Raw genomic sequence first — 15,989 nt, forward strand, 5'->3', positions numbered from 1 at the left:
GAGAGAGGTGACAAGCTGGGCTGCAGGGGCGCTAAACCATAAGAGAACACCGAGGGGTCCAGGACGCAGGCGGTGCTTCAGCCATCCACGATGCTTGGTTGGGCCACATGCGGCGGCGCGCACCGCCACCTCTACTAAAGCGCTGACCGATGCTGGCAGGCACCTCATCCGCTCTTTCCTGCATTTCATACCGACGCTGGGCTGGCTGACTGCCTGCAGACTTGCAGTCGTATTTTCTGCAGCATGGTCACGTGCCAGGTTCTTCTTTGGCATGGCGGCTACCTGCCTGGCCCATGGCCCTTATCCTACACTCATCACTGTAGCTCCTACGAAGTACAATGTTGCAGTGTCTGAGGCTGCGTCTGTCTTTGGATGAACAACCTTGAAGCCTGTTCTGTTTGAACAACCAACCAGCCGTGCTGCGTGCGGTAGTCTACGTGTATGCATCACGCCCACTGCAGTCGGAACTGTTGCAGATGAGACACGCTGAACTCGACATGATGGCTTCAAGTCGCCTCTTTATCCAAACGTCCAGTCAAGCCTTATCGATGGCAGCTCGGGTAACACAATAACACCTCGCCAGTCTCGTATCGACTTCCTACTGCAGGCAACTGAGCACACCAGGCATGCCTTATGCTGGCATGAGCCCTTTCGAGACCGGCGCCCGGAACGCCGTGGACTGAGACTGGACTATGTCGGAGCAAAGGCTTCATAGAGCCGTGTGATAGACCGCCCATCCGCGGTGGAGAGTTGAGACACCGAGTCGGACCAAACGCTTCATTCAGGCATAAGGCTTCCGCGCGAATTCTTTTCGACACAAAACGACACAGAACGAAACAATGCCGTGATACCCGTTTCCTTATATTGACTTGGTCGTGCTTTAGGCTTTCAATATCGCCATTCGTCGAATGCCCTATCGCGACGCCATTCCGGTGGCCCGTCTCAATTACACCTGCCGCAAGAGGCAAGTCGCTTCATGTTAGCGCTCCGAAGCAGAGGATACCCTACAGCGTGGGATGTGTCGATCACGGCGAGGTGTTGCCCGGCGCATTTCCGCTCCCGGTTCCCTTGCAACGTATTACCCTCGACAAAGGCGGGAGTTGCAATTACCCCGCGATCTACAGCGTGGTGGCCCGTGGACGATCGAAACGTGCTGGACACGATGCGTGCTACGTACTCATTGAGGATGAGAGCAACCGGGAGATCAACATGTGGGCACGCTTCTTAGGGCTCGGACACCGCGCCGGATCGTCACACTGGTCTTCGTATTGCAACAAAACGAAACACACGGCACATCACGGGTTATACATACATTTGTATACAGCATCTCCCCCGTTCAACTTAAATACGGCGCGTGCCGTAACGGACATCTCCCACAAGCGCGCCATGGTCGCCCGTGCCTGATATCGGATATCCGGCACTCCGGTCCCCCTTTAGCTGGCCTCGAGGCGCACGGCAGTCCATAGCCGCTGACTTGCCTCTTTGAGGACCGCGCGCCATCTCTCCGTCGCCGCATGCAGGTGCCAGTCCCGGACAGGTGCCTGGGTCCGTCCCCGAATTATCCGGCCCCTCCAGGAGGAGCTTTTAGCCTAGCGTTCTTTGATGCCCGCCATGGGAGCTTGGATGCCATCTTGTGTGAGCCTCGTGCCTGTTGAGCGTTGGTGCAACTTGTGACCTTCAGCTCCCACATCTACTGCTGACAAAGAGAGAGGGAGAGGGAGCAAAGAGGAAGGTGGCTCAAGACGACGACCGCGAGGCTCTCACATAGGGTTGCATTCGCTTCGAGATTGTCCCGAGTTGGCTGCCGCCGTCTTCTACGGGGGATAACGACGCCGTTCGCGGCGGCCTTTGCGACATCACAGTCGGCTACACGCAAAAGGGATGAAGAATATCGCAACCTTGCCCAGGGTGTGCTTCCGTGCTTTGGGGAGTGGCACCTACGGAAGAAAGCATAGCTCGAGACGCCAACATCACGACCTGCGCCATTCTGTCTGGTGCTGGTTACATTTAATATGATCTCATGTTCCAACAAGTGACGAGGGGGATATCCACGACGGACAAAGTATAAGAAGGCCCCCATGGCATCAACTTGATACCATTTGGCAGAAGCCATCAGAGTTGTCCTGGGTCGCTACCTCTACTTCGGAAGGAAACCATCTGTCGTTGTCATTGTTCCTCACATCCGCACTGAAGATTCTAGTCTCCTCCCGTCCCCCTAAAGTTCATTCATCATGAAGTACAGCACTGCCATCATCGCGGCCCTCGCCGGCCTCGCCGCCGCGCTGCCCAGCCCTCCCGCCGCCGCCAGCCAGCAGCAGCAGCCCAGGGCAGCCCCCCGCCGCGTCGGCCGCACCAAGAAGTCGGGCTTCAACCGCAAGGACGTCGAGTACCCCACCTACTCGAGCAACTGGGCCGGCGCGGTGCAGATCGGCAACGGCTTCAACAAGGTCGTCGGGACCATCACAGTGCCCCAGGTCTCGGGCGACGCCTCGGCCGCCGCCTCCGCCTGGGTCGGCATCGACGGCGACACCTGCCAGACGGCCATCCTGCAGACGGGGGTGAGCTTCTACGGCGACGGCAGCTTCGACGCCTGGTACGAGTGGATCCCCGACTACTCGCACAGCTTCGCCAACTTTGCCATCAGCGCCGGCGACCAGATCCGCATGACCGTCGACGCCTCGTCCACGACCCAGGGCGTCGCCACCCTGGAGAACCTCACCACCGGCAAGCAGGTCTCGCACACCTTCACCAGCACCCCCTCGACGCTCTGCGAGACCAACGCCGAGTGGATCGTCGAGGACTTCGAGTCCAACGGCCAGCTCGTCCCCTTTGCCAACTTTGGCACCGTCACTTTCACCGACGCCTCTGCCTCGGGCTCCTCCGGCTCTGTCACGCCCTCGGGTGCGCAGATCTTCGACATCAGGGACTCCAGTGGTCAGGTTCTCACCAACTGCGGCACCAGCGGCAGCGATCTCTCCTGCTCTTACACTGGCAACTAGAGCTGTCCAGCGGACCACTGGTAGGACAACGTTTGATGCTACTAGGTAGTTAGTACTGATCTCGATTGAGACGACTATACAAAAGGGTGGCAGAACAATTCATTTGCTTGCACCTGCTCCACTGCTATTCTGGCCACGATTTGACTCGCTGAATTGCTTCCATTGTTACCATGAGATGCAGTCGTCATCTGTCATATATCATCTCTGTTTTTGCATCTTGTCGTTGCGACGTGCAGTCAAGGCAGTGCCTTGCCAGTGCCTATTGCATCCATCTATAGCAGCCTAAACTCAGAGCCCACGCGCCGCCACCGCTTCTGCTCACTGAAGAGAGGTAGAAACGTACTCCCGGACAACGCGTTGTGTCTACATTGCTGATCCATGGATATATTCTGTCATTATACGCTACGAACATAGCTGTAGTCTCCAATAATGTCCATCATTCCTCCTCAGCTCGCAGTGTCGGGTTTACCAATCATGACCCGTCTGGAGACAATAACACATCAAAGCAACATGACAGGACAACATTAGCTCTGCCCTTCCACTCCAACCTGCCATGGAAGCATGCAGCTTGCAATCTGTATTCAACAGACCGCTTGTTTGGCCTGCCATTGCTGCACCCCAGATAGTAGCATACCCATGGTCGCCGCAGTTCGTTTGACTCGGGAAAACCCACTTCAGTTGGAACATTCGAACGATTGTGAAATTTCGAAACCTCATGCTCACATTCTACCCGACGAGCATGCCAGCGGCCGAGGAGCAAAACCTTTGTCGTATGGGAGCAAAACACAAAACACATTATCGTAAATCGTCTCGTGGCGTAAAGGTAGTGCGACGCAAAGAGCCAGGTGTGCCCATTATACGCGCCGTCTTGAACCATCGTGTCGGACATTTGTCATTGTCACGAGGCCTTGTATAATAAAACGTGGTCAACCCAGTATCGCGACTGGGTGGCGGAAGAGAAGGCATTCTAGGATCGGAACCGCGAGTTGGCGCGTTCTTGGATCCGCTTCTCTGTATCAACGTATAGCCGGTCCAGGTAATCCATGGCCGACGCGTCCTTGAGGATTTTGGCGACTTGAATGCCCGCCGAGATCAGCTGAAGGATGTTGCGGTCGTCCTTGAGCGGACGGCTCTGATGCTTGGCGGCATGTCGCATCTCGAGTGAGTTCTCCAGAATCGTGACAAACTGCTTGATTTGTCCATTGTAGAGCACGCGCGCCGGGATCCGCCTCTTGGTAGCCAGGCGCTTCAAGAGGTACACCCATTCCGTCCACTCACGATCCTGCGGCCTCTCCACCGGTCGCATGTCCTGGGTCAGGGGAATCGGAAACTGGTATTTGGCCACGAAATCGAAGGCGCACTGCGACAGACGATCGTTGACCTGATTGAGGACACTGTCCTGTTCCTGCACGTGGAGATTGGTTGGTAGATGGGGAAGCTCCCTCTCCTGCATTGCAATCACTTCCTGAGACGGCCGTTGCAGGAATTGGTGGGGGCCGTCAAACTCATCTCGGTTGGATGGTCTTCGTTGTGAGCTCCGCTTGCCCGTCCCCTTGGACTTACGGCCAGGGCTGCCAGCGTTGATTCCATTGTCGAGGGAGTAATCCGATAAGCTCGGCGAGGTAATGAAGTCCTCCAGTGATCCGGTTGGTGAGTAGCGGCCCGGTGCCTCCCACGAAGACGGCTTGGAACCGTGGTACGACGAATATGCTTGCCCGATAGTCCCGCTCACCGCAGAGGGCGCTCGACTGACGTATGCCATGGTTGTGGGAACAGATGTATCGGGGCGGGACAGCTGAGCACTCGCCGCTGTGCGCGGGGCGACCGCAGCTTGGTAGTGCCCGCTCGAGTAGTTTACACTGGAAGATGATGTTATTACCAAGCCTGTGCGATCGACGGTACGGCGCTCGTGTCTGAAGCTTACTTGGATGGCATATAAAGGCTATTGCCAAAAGCTCCGTTGCCGTAGGCCTCAACGAAGCCGGAGCTAGGAAAGTCAGTTTGGGGCCCTAAAGTTTCTTCCCAGACGGACGGGGACGTCGAACCTTCGAACCGGATTCCATGGGTCGCGAGACATGCCAGAGCTCTTGTACGCAAGAGCTGCCTGTGCCATGTCCTCGGGAATCATAATGCGTCGAAAGAAGATGCGGTGCCGCCAGTCGTCAAGAGGGTTGGGAAAGGACAAGAAGAATGAGATGCCAGCTTAAGTGCAGGAGCCAAGACGTTGGAAACAAGCAGAACGATGCCGTGAAATCTAGATCCGGCTGCGACAGGTAGGACAGCCGCGCAGCAAGCACACGGGGTATGTAATCCTTTGGTACGGCGCGGGCTGAATCTCTCCCGCACGAGCCCTCGAGGGCTGAATCCACCAGGTTCGAATGATTTGATTGCTCCAAACGGTCCTAGAATCCTCGGCGCGAACAGAAATGGTGCCAAACGATGAAGCGGTGTGTGAACGCGGGCAGCTGACCACAGTCCCGCAGCAGCCAACGCCTACCGTGATGGGAAAATAGACCAGTTCGAGGATCCGAGTGGCACTAAAGGTTGCTAGCGCTGCAACTGCCTGGCCATGCGCGAGCGACGATGAGCCGGCCTCTTAGAAGAAAGGGTATGCTTTCGAAGAAGAGTTTGGATTGAAGGCAGCAAACCTGGGGTGGGCAACGGAAAAAAATGCACTCGGACTGGAGGCACTTTATGTTGGATCGTGAAAGGCCCCCCCTCACAGGCGAAGACACCGGCTGTGGCGACACCACGAGAGTGTCAGATCCCGGTCATCAAAGGTGGGATCGATTGCATGGACCAGCCCAAGAGCGTCCTCTGGCGCGGAAACGCGTCTGCCTGAGTGGCGAGTCGTCTTTCTGGGCTGGAGGAGCGGCGTCTCGCGCACAAGGGCCAAGCACTTTAACGGCAGGTCTTGATCAAAGTACGGAGGCGGGGGTTCCAACAATACGGGGGAGGGCGGCGGCTCCAAGCGATGGTCGGTCACCACGCACGCACGCACGCAGGCAAGCTTCTCCCGTCGGGCGCCTGCGCAAGTCCAGTGGGGTCGAGCCAGAGTCTGACGTCGCCCGAGGGAAGGGGTGTGATGGAGGGCCTCGCTGTGCTGTTGGTCAAACAACAACGCCAGATCGCGCGCAAACAGAACCCAAAGTGGGCGTCGTCCTGGGGTATCCCGGAGGCTGGCGTTGGAGCACCGCTCTGGTGACCAAGAATGCTGTGCGTTTCTATGTATGTACAGTACTGTACCGTACTGTACTGTACTTGCCTTCCGACCAGGACAAAGTAATACCGTGTTGGTGGGAGCAAAGAGGGTCGGGCCAGACGATGGGGCAGGGAATGAATGAGTGCCGTCGGGCGACCGGGGAAAGCATGCGCAAAACAACAATAGGGGAAATTGACTTCATGCGACAATGGCACGCCAGGCCGAGGTGATTGGGCAGCTAGTCGTCCGCGTTGTTGCCCAAGGCTAATGGATGACGTCGCAATACGTAGATTGCTCGTGGTGGCTCGCAGGTGGGAGCCCGATCAGGTCATCCGACACCGAGCAAAAGGAATGGCAGGGAATGCCCCTGGATGCCAGAAGGGTCAATCCTGGTTCGGTGGTGTCTTGGGCACCAAGGGCTGTTGGCTTGGGCGTGAGCGCTACCAACTGAAACCCCAGCCGGCCACCTCAGCCTCTCCCAGACGGTGCCATCCACGGGCGCCCAACTCCGCGTTGCCCAATGACTTTGCTGCCCATCGATGCCATTGCATCATCTCACTGATAGCAGCTGCCACTGAAGACAGTATCTGGCGTGGCACGTTGTACATATCCCGGGGCGGCTGCTGGCATAAAACCCAAGGCGAGATGGCCTCGGGGCCGATTGCTGGGACTCAGTGCTGGCAAAACGAGGTCGAAGACGGCGCGTAACTGTTTGTGTATGAACATGCTGCAAGAGCCTTGCGGGGCCATCGACATGGCCATTGCGAGCCCCTTCTGCACTTTCCCGAGCAGCATCTTCGGCGCCATCCATCCACGCCCAGACAGACGCCCGCCCTACTTACAAGTGAATCGATGGTTCGAGGCCGGCGACGCTGCCAACGGGGACGTCCATCGAGGCCGTGACGATGCCTCTCTCTGCCAGGCATCCGGGTGGCCTTGCCCGGCCAATCATTTGGCCTGCGACTGGACTGTCCACGCAGGGTGGTTTCGATCGACGACCAGTGGTCGAACGCTGGGCCGCATCATGCTTGATGCAATGCGCGCTTCATTCGCAGCACTGCACGACATTCCATGAGGATGCAGAGAGCGATGCGGGACACATCCGCTGCTCCAGCATGGTGGATGGCCTGCATAGAGATTGCGGCGGCACCGAAATTGCGGTGGATCAGTCTTGCGTAGTCCCCCGGCACTCTTGCGCGCCGGGCGCCGGCTTGAGGGCGGAATCGGGTGGGTCTCTGCCCCGTGATCTCCGGCGCTGCCCGGGCCGCGTGCAAGACGTCGCCGACGCGTCGCCGGCGGCCTGTCGCGTCGTCCTTGAAATGACTGCCGATACATGAAGCCTCGTCGAGTCAGTTGGAGCACGTGGGCAAGGCGGACCGGCTGCACTTGTGAGACGCACCGATGCAGGGCCAGGTCAACGGCATGGCTGAGAACCTGTGCCGCGTCTTGCCGGCTGGTGCGGAACGCTTGACTCGAGGCGAGGATGGTGGTCTTGTGAAGGAGCTCTCCAGCCCTGAGCCATGGCATCCAAGCCTTGCGAGGCGACCTACTGTGATGCGTTGTCAACGCAGCAGCAGCCGACTCGACTCTCAATCTGACGGCTCGCGAACCGAACGTAGCATGCATTGCGCATTGCATGCCGCCGCAGCGGGCATACTCGGGCCGGCCAAAGAACGGTGGATGGTCAGGTGCCTGCAGGTGCCTGGAATAATTGTCAGCAAGAACGTCCACAATAGTATTGACGAGCGCAATTGACCAGCAAGTCATGGACGAAGCAGACGTTACGCGGGCGATGACTGAATTCCTCCCAGTCACTACCATGGCAATCACGTGCGCCGCTCTTGCTCTCTGCGACCCAGATGCTCCTTCCGCGGGCATCCCCAAGCCACCAGCGCCGCTGGGAAAGCCACACCCGTCGAGACCCACGTGCCCGAGACGTGACGGGCCGCACTTGCCGTTTTACGGGCCGCCCGTTGATGAGGCAGGCACTGCCGGGCGGGCGGGCAGACGCATTAGCTAATAACTAATCAGCAGCGAGGAGGGGAGGCCAACGCTGGCATCGTGGGATGAAAAATCGAGGCGCACGTGTCACAAGGCGCCATGCGTGTCCTTTGTTACACCAAACAGCTCATCCGTCAAGGCGTCCAACCAACGGCACGGCACCAGCTGGGACCTCTGCACCTCCCACCTCATCGTCTCTCTCTGTCTCTCTCTCTCGACGCGCCTTCCTTTGCCTTGCTGAGAGCGTCTCTCCCAGCGTTCATGCAAGCCTCATCACACCGGGCGGTGGTAATTGGCTTGGCTTACATTGACCGCCATTGCGTGACCTTGGCCGGCACGACTTTCATTCGCCCAGCCCAGCAATCGCTGCTCGAAAATTCTGCTGTCTCGGATCCAGCACCTGCCTGGGTACCTACCCAATACCTTACTATTATCATTGCCAGCTTGTTGTACTTCGTACGTACGAAATACCCCGCTCCGCGCAGGAGCCAGCGTCACCCTTGATCCGCCAGCCGACCCTCGGTCCACCTTTGTTGCAGCGCTGACCCTGCCTGCTCTGCAGCCGGTGGACAGGCGGGCGGGCGGTTCGTGAGAATTTGTCCGCGTCGCCTTGCGGACAGAGAGAAGGCAATCAATCCGGCTTGCCAAGTCGGCGAGTCGTCGCCCCGCCCCGCCCCGCCCCAGCCCCCTTGTTGACCCTCTCCTTGTCCTGCTGTCCGTCCTTGTTGTTGTTGTTGTTGTTGCCTGCCGCTCTACAAGGAGAGATGATGTCGCATCGCGGCTGTCGGACAGCGTCGTCTCTTGACGGCTGGCAACCTCATTTCCCCATGAAACGAGCGAGATGAGACGGCTCCCCTCGTGCCTCTTGGGGAGCTGACAATTCAAGCGCCGAGCTGACAACAAACGCCTCCTCGCCAGTCGCTCGACCTGCAGTGCTGTGTTGTCCTGCAGCCATGCCACCCCGACTCGTCACGTTTGGCGCTCCTTCGGCCACTTACAGCGCCTTTGCCGTGCGGCCGTCCCCACCGCGACCCCCTCTTCAAGGATCCGGGTTGGTGATACATACTTGAGTCGCAACGAATCACTTCCCATCAAAGCGCCAGCGCATCCATGCGACCGCCCAAGAGGCCTGTCTATTGGCGTCATTCGACACGCTGGTTGTGTGGGGGCTGGCTTTGCTGTCTGGGCATGAGCTGTCGCTCGTCGACTGTAACGATAAAACCCGCATGCCCCCTCGTTGCCCAACCCTCATCCCTCTTGCGTTCTTGTCTTTCTGCCCAACCCTTTCTGCCCAACCTCCCAATCGACTCCTGTCCTCACTTGCTTTTCAGAACACGGGCTCTTGCAACAAACCCCTCGTTCCATCCTGCTCTTGCACAACAGCCCATCCAAAGGACTTCCCCCAAGACTGCATCCACCCAGGACTGCTCTGTTGCGCATCATCACAACATCAGCTCGGGCCTTTGCCACAGCTACACAGAAAAACAGACGTTTGCCAGACAAACTTGACCCAAAGTTTGATCTTCCCGGATCCCTTGTGGTTCTGTCTCGTGCTCCGGCCCAGGATACAATGACAGTTGCCCTGCTGGTGTCGCACCCAGGCAATATGCCGGGTTACAGCAACACGGTTGACCTTGACGAGGTCCAGTCTCTCTCCAGGTACTGTTTTCTTTTTCCACTCACCGGGATTGCGTCTCTTTGTTATGCCATGTTGAGCGAGCAATCATGTATATTTCTTTTGCGTCTTTTCGCTTCATTCTGGACCACCAATCCGAGCCATCAGGACCGAGTTTTTTTCAGGATAGGAAGCCCGGATCAACTGGATCATTTACAGCCCAGGATTTTCACGCAGCCATCAGGCACGCTGCCAGGAACAGAACTTGTCCGGCAGGACGAGGCGTAAACTGACCTGTGTATCTGCGGCCGAGCAGCCGCCAGTAAGTATAGCCCATCGTCAAAACCCAACAGGCTCCCAGCCAAAGGAAATTTGCCTTGAAAAAGATGATTTTGCTTGCCATGGATGAGACTCAGAGCTCAAACCAGGAAATGGACCGTTCTTTTGCCAATGGCTAGGCCGCCTTACACCAGGATCACGCTCTCGTTTCTGTACATTGCTCTGCGAGGTACATGTTTCCGAGCAGCTGTCTGAACTTCAAAATGGTTCACCGCAATCCTATTTTGATTGCATTCGCGGCCGCGAAATCATGGATGTCAACTTCATTTGCTTCCAAATCTTTGCCACAAGGGATACTCAACTACCAAGGATACTCTGGTTCTCTATTCGCGCTCTGCCTGCTTTATTGTCACTTAACTGGAAGTCGATCGCTTCACTTGTTTGCTGGATTACCTAGGGACCCCATTCCCGTTGAGAAAACAACCTCACGGCGTGTGCTCTGTTGCCACGTCTACTGGAGTAACGATCATGGAACACTCCACTCCGGACCTGAATTTCGCAGCCGGACCTATCCCTCAACCCTGCTCGTCATTACTTTATGAGCCCGGATCCTCAGATGCGAGACCTCGTGATTTTCCAGGATTTTCGAGACCGCGTGCAGTGGCACCTAGCTGGGTTTGTAGACTGCCCGAATTAAGGCGATATGTACCATGAACTAACTGGTTGTAGGATCAAAGTTGACTCATGCTGCATTTTCGTCGTTTGGGAAACCGTCAAACTTGTCTTTTTCTGCAAACAATTGAGCAGTAGTGGTGAAAAGCATACTGACCAAAAGCAGCGATTACAGTTATCCCCAGTCAACTATGGCTTCGAATGCTTCAAGCATGTTTTCTTTCTCTCAGACAGAACCCTCGACAGACCTTTTGAATGGGTCGTCATGGGGATCGCATGGTGAAGGACCACAGAACTATCAAGATTACCCGGACAATGGATCATCCCACTCTGGAGAAGCCGAGGAATATCTCTTTACTTCAGGCCAGACCACCCCGAGAGGATCAAGGACGGACCAGCCCCAGACCACGGAAGCCTTGTGGAACGCTACCAGGACTGCTACGTCCGCACCCATCATGGCTCAGGCCATGACACGTGTGGACTCGAGCAGGTCCATTGCCTCAGCCATGTCGCAAACCTCGCGACTGTCTAACATGGGCAGCACGGGTAGCGTGCCCGCATTCCGGACGGGGACTCATGCCACTGCCCCCATGGCCGGGATGGACTCATGCTTGCTGCTAGACGCTGATGCTGGCTCTGTGCCGCCGCAAATGTACTGGGCCGACTACAACCTCGACATGAATTTGCATGCCGAGAACCAGGGTGTTTACTCTCTTGCTGATACCAGCCCACTTCACGTGGTGCCCGCCCACATGCATCTCGGCGCAGAGTCGGGGGTGCCGGACAACTCCTCGCCCAGTTCGTGGGACTGCTTTTCTAGCTCAATTTCCCGGACATCCTCCCCAGCGACAGTTGATGAGACCTGGATATCGGGTCCCATGAGCCCGCATTCATCTCCAGACATCAAGTGCCAATCGCCAAGGTATGTACAGCGCGGCAGCCGGGTGTCCACCGAGTCTTCTGATCATTTCGTCCTGGCAAGAAGCTCGGAGCGTAAGCTGCCATTGATGGCTGACGAACGAAGCAGCAACGGAGTTGCTCAGATCGACGAGTCCATGGGGCTCTCGCAGACTTTCATGCCCCGCCGCCAGGGAAGCGACGGCGAGTCTGCTCGCGACCATGCGCTGTACAAGAATGCCGCGCCCGGACCCGATAACCTTTTCCACTGCCCTTGGGAGGGCCAGCCAAACTGCAACCATAAGCCCGAGAAGCTCAAGTGCAACTACGAGTAAGAATCATTGCGCCTGCAGCTACCATTCGTGCTGGAGACTGACTGTTGCGCAGCAAGTTTGTCGACTCCCACCTCAAGCCTTACCGCTGCAAGGCCGACACCTGTGAGGGCGCTCGATTCTCGTCCACTGCCTGCCTCCTCCGCCACGAGCGTGAGGCACATGGCCTGCACGGCCATGGTGACAAACCCTTCCTCTGCTCTTATGAGGGTTGCGAGCGTGCTGTCCTGGGAAACGGCTTTCCCCGTCAGTGGAACCTAAGGGACCACATGAAGCGCGTGCATAATGACCACGGCAGTGCCGGTGGCTCACCACCATCTGCATCTGGTGCGCAGTCCTCTGCCAAGGGCCGCAAGAGGAAGACCGATGTCCCGGAACAACAGGCCACAAGCACGCGCAAGGCATCCGTGAAGTCATTGCCAGTTGAGCCTGTGCAATCTACGACCAAGCCGCTCCTTGACCAATGGCTGGATCACCGCCGGGCCGTGGAGGGCATGATTCGTGGACTCCACAAGCCAGAAGACTCGCGGAACCTCCAGCAAATCACTGAGGTACAAAAGCATCTGGCGGCCATGGCCAAAGTGACGACGGAACTCACCGGTATACCCAAGTCGGACATCATGCCAGCTCCCAGCCGCAGGAGCTACTCTTCAGGCTGAACAACCAAAGCGGTGAGTGCCTTTTGTAGCCGATTTAGTGAAAGTCTCGACACTGACATGAACGAGGCAAGACGGCAGCTTTCTTTGCTGTTACTTATGTCGCCCTCATGCCGGCGCCAGTGCGCCAACAGGCATCAGCCCTTGCCAATGGAGCTCCGCGGAACCGTCAGGAACCGTAGTGCGTGGCAAAAGGGAAGTCCGGATCCGGACACTATGGATACTCAGATCGCTGCGGCGAGAGCTTCCAAAAGGATAGGCGGCGCCACCGCAGCGACGCTCCCTTGGGACCCAAGGGCAGTGGCAAGACCGGAGCTCCTAGTATCAGCATCAGGGGGCTCAACCCAAGGTCTGCTTAGCACGCCGCTTCGCGAAGCATGGCGTGTAGTGGAAGGGGTTGTAGACAGTGAGCGTGGAGGATACTCAAGGGACACTGTGTTTGAGAGAATGATACAAGGCAGCCGGCGATATCGTTGACTCTTAGAAGAATTGCTCAGCTCAATGATTGATCACATGAACCTTTATTCCCCCTGGCCAATAGGATGTCTTGTTCGTTGAGGTTCGAAGGCAATTGGAAATGAGACCGTAGAAGTTGCCTGCCGGTTCCAATTTGATTTATGAGAGTGAAGGAGCAGACACTGGTGTACGAAGATAGGGAGGCAGAGCAAGCGACAAGTGTGACGATGTTTTATTGTTGGCCATCAATCCGATGAGCATGTAGGTCGGGGCAGCTTCCAGGGTTGCTTTTCAGCCAACACTCGCTTGTCCGGACATACCTACCCAGACGAGTCCAAAGACAGTGTGCATGTGCTGTGGTGTAGTGATGGCTGTGCCGGGTCAGATCGGCGACAATGCCTGAAGCTCAGCTCGGCAACAGACGCCCAGGATACACGATAACATGAGGTGATTGTTTGGACGGGACTAATTCGGTACCTTATGTAAGGAACCTGAACCTTCCGCCTGGAAGGGCCGTAGGTTGCAGTGCGGTAGTGGTACTTGGCCTCCACCTCATTCATAGGTGCCTGTACTAAGGTTGAAAGCTGGAGTGCCCAGGGGCTCCAAGGCTGGAAGCTTGGGGGCCCAGGAGGTTCCAGCCCAGAGCCCAAACGCTGGAGTCGCAGTGGCGGCCCCAGCGTATTTTTTCCACCCCTCCACACCCAAGTGGGCAGTGAGCTACTTTTCCCACCCGCCAACCTACTCGACCGCCCATCGCCATCATACCACCAGCACCACCAGAATCGTCAGAGGTCGTCGATCCCATCTACCCGCCCAATTATTCCATTATATCCTCTGTCTTCGCAACCGATCCGCATTCCGTCACGATGGCTCGCAAATTCTTTGTTGGCGGCAACTTCAAGATGTGCGCCCGCTCCCCGCCGCTGTGCCCATGCCCCTCCACGAGCTTTGCCCCGCGGCGGTCCATGACGCGGCAGTCCGATCACAGCTGCGAGCCGCAGTGCTGCTCGGCACTGGTCGCCCGGCACGAACGTACATATGCTGACGGAGGTCTAGGAACGGCTCCTTGTCGTCCATCAAGGAGATTGTCAACAACCTCAACAACGCCACGCTGGACGCCACCGTCGGTGAGCATCGCCCTTAACAGCCCCGCGCGGCAGCGACCAGCATGATGACCTGACTGCTGACCTCAAGTCCCCTACAGAGGTCGTTGTGGCCCCTCCCGCCCTGTACCTGCTCCAGGTGCGTGAGGCGCTCCGATCCGGCATCGAGGTCGCCGCCCAGAACGTCTTCGACAAGCCCAACGGCGCTTACACGGGCGAGATCTCGGTCGAGCAGCTCAAGGACAGCAAGATCCACTGGACCATCCTCGGCCACTCGGAGCGCCGCACCATCCTCCGCGAGTCGGACGAAATCGTCGCCTCCAAGACAAAGTACGCCACCGAGAACGGCGTAAGCGTCATTTGGTGCTGCGGCGAGAGCCTCGAGGAGCGCGAGGCCGGCCGCACCGTCGAGGTCGTCACCAGGCAGCTCGAGGCCCTCAAGGCCAAGATCTCGGACTGGTCCCGCATCGTCATCGCCTACGAGCCCATCTGGGCCATCGGCACCGGCAAGGTTGCCACCACGGAGCAGGCTCAGGAGGTCCACAAGGCCATCCGCGGCTGGCTGACCGGTGTGAGCGCCAAGGTCGCCGACGAGACCCGCATCCTGTACGGCGGCAGCGTCAACGAGAAGAACTGCGGCGAGCTCAGCAAGCAGCCCGACATTGACGGCTTCCTCGTCGGCGGTGCTTCCCTCAAGCCCGCTTGTGAGTTTCCTCCCCCGTCTTGCTACCACTGTCCGTGGCGACCCGCTCTGACCCCTTCTCTAGTCATCGACATCGTCAACTGCCTGCAAAAGTAAATTTCCAAGTTAGATTGTCGCAAACAGGATAGAACCTGATATATCCGAGGTTGGACACACCGTAATGAAATGATGGAAAACTGCTTTGACTCGTCTTGTGACTTGTTTGTGCTATAAAAGTGGCTTTGATATCTGTAAACGACTTGCTTCCGTTGTTGGACCCAAAACCAAGGTCCTCACGACACTGCTGCTTTATGCTCTTGCAAATGAATCCGTCTTGATACATGTAAAACATACACGGCGGCGACGAATCGTGCCTGCCCTCCGCTCTTCTCCCCGCTCATGATACTAGACCACCATGCCCTTGCCGTGGTAAGGGGACCAGATGCCTCTCACACTCGGCTTCGTACTCGTCACAGCCTTGTTGGTTCGCCTCAGCTTCTCGCCGCTCGCGTCTCGCAAAAGCTCGACCTTTTGTAGAATCTCATAGGGAGACAAATTTCGCACGCATATGGGCTTTGTGCGTCCGTTGATATAGTGTCCGATGACGACCGGGTGCTTGCCTGGTCGGGGGGAGACGGCGAACTCGACCTGGGGGTTTGCGGCGGCGAACTTGGGCAGTAAGGACTTGATGAAGCCGCTGCAACGCGTGCCGTCAGCATAAAGAACGGCTAGGTCCGAGAGCCAACATCTTCCACTTACTTCATTCCCCGAGAGCTGCCCGCCCAGTCGCAATAGTGCAAATCCACCTTCTTGCACTGGAGGATGAAGGCGCCGACGCCATTCTGCCATCGTTAGAAACGGAACACGCCTGGTTGATTTCGCCGCGGCTTACCTGACCGCTGGAGACAGCCCGAAGTGCCTTTACTGTCATTGTGTCTGGGTCGTGTAGATTGGCTTCCTCATGGTCCGACAGCGACGCAACAGGAAGAGGCTCGTGGTGTCAGGCGGCCCGCCAGCCGAAGCATCAAAAAATCGAGCTCAGTTGGGGGTTTGGCCCGAAGTGGCCTAGCGTCTCATCGGCACAGCCCCGGCAAA

At 57.3% G+C, this 15,989-nt stretch overlaps 6 protein-coding genes across 7 annotated transcripts; 3 read left to right on the forward strand and 3 right to left on the reverse strand.

Moving 5' to 3' along the window:
• Window positions 1–190: 190 nt before the first annotated feature.
• On the forward strand, window positions 191–2,999 carry JDV02_000737 (uncharacterized protein; the record flags this gene model as incomplete). Its single annotated transcript, XM_047981581.1, has 1 exon — window positions 191–2,999. Exon 1 carries the CDS (start codon window positions 2,232–2,234, stop codon window positions 2,997–2,999), a length of 768 nt encoding a protein of 255 aa, XP_047837541.1. The 5' UTR covers window positions 191–2,231.
• A 359-nt stretch (window positions 3,000–3,358) lies between these two features.
• JDV02_000738 (uncharacterized protein) lies at window positions 3,359–4,946 on the reverse strand. The gene has a single exon (XM_047981582.1). The coding sequence runs from the start codon at window positions 4,759–4,761 to the stop codon at window positions 3,967–3,969; it is 795 nt and encodes a 264-aa protein (XP_047837542.1). The 5' UTR covers window positions 4,762–4,946; the 3' UTR covers window positions 3,359–3,966.
• Window positions 4,947–7,307: 2,361 nt separating this feature from the next.
• Window positions 7,308–8,369, reverse strand: JDV02_000739 (uncharacterized protein; the record flags this gene model as incomplete). Its single annotated transcript, XM_047981583.1, has 2 exons — window positions 7,601–8,369; window positions 7,308–7,524 (listed from the first exon to the last, which is right to left on the reverse strand). Coding segments are annotated over exons 1-2 (696 nt in total), but the record flags the coding sequence as incomplete, so codon positions are not given.
• A 2,457-nt stretch (window positions 8,370–10,826) lies between these two features.
• Window positions 10,827–13,168, forward strand: JDV02_000740 (uncharacterized protein). Its single transcript, XM_047981584.1, has 3 exons — window positions 10,827–11,690; window positions 11,796–12,668; window positions 12,728–13,168. The coding sequence occupies exons 1-2, from the start codon at window positions 10,960–10,962 to the stop codon at window positions 11,998–12,000; spliced, it is 936 nt and encodes a 311-aa protein (XP_047837544.1). The 5' UTR covers window positions 10,827–10,959; the 3' UTR covers window positions 12,001–12,668; window positions 12,728–13,168.
• Window positions 13,169–13,814: 646 nt separating this feature from the next.
• TPI1 (Triose-phosphate isomerase) lies at window positions 13,815–15,189 on the forward strand. 2 transcript variants are annotated; one of them, XM_047981585.1, is made up of 4 exons: window positions 13,815–14,013; window positions 14,166–14,236; window positions 14,314–14,916; window positions 14,980–15,189. In XM_047981585.1, exons 1-4 carry the CDS (start codon window positions 13,976–13,978, stop codon window positions 15,009–15,011), a joined length of 744 nt encoding a protein of 247 aa, XP_047837545.1. In that variant the 5' UTR covers window positions 13,815–13,975; the 3' UTR covers window positions 15,012–15,189. The 2 variants fall into 2 exon arrangements, with proteins under 2 accessions (XP_047837545.1, XP_047837546.1); XM_047981586.1 differs by having other exon boundaries at window positions 14,314–15,189.
• Window positions 15,099–15,871, reverse strand: MRPL51 (39S ribosomal protein L51, mitochondrial). The gene is made up of 3 exons (XM_047981587.1): window positions 15,787–15,871; window positions 15,654–15,736; window positions 15,099–15,591 (listed from the first exon to the last, which is right to left on the reverse strand). Exons 1-3 carry the CDS (start codon window positions 15,823–15,825, stop codon window positions 15,300–15,302), a joined length of 414 nt encoding a protein of 137 aa, XP_047837547.1. The 5' UTR covers window positions 15,826–15,871; the 3' UTR covers window positions 15,099–15,299.
• Between the last annotated feature and the right edge of the window lie 118 nt (window positions 15,872–15,989).

This window comes from Purpureocillium takamizusanense, chromosome 1 (genome assembly GCF_022605165.1).
Source record: "Purpureocillium takamizusanense chromosome 1, complete sequence".
Taxonomy (NCBI): Eukaryota; Fungi; Ascomycota; class Sordariomycetes; order Hypocreales; family Ophiocordycipitaceae; genus Purpureocillium; species Purpureocillium takamizusanense.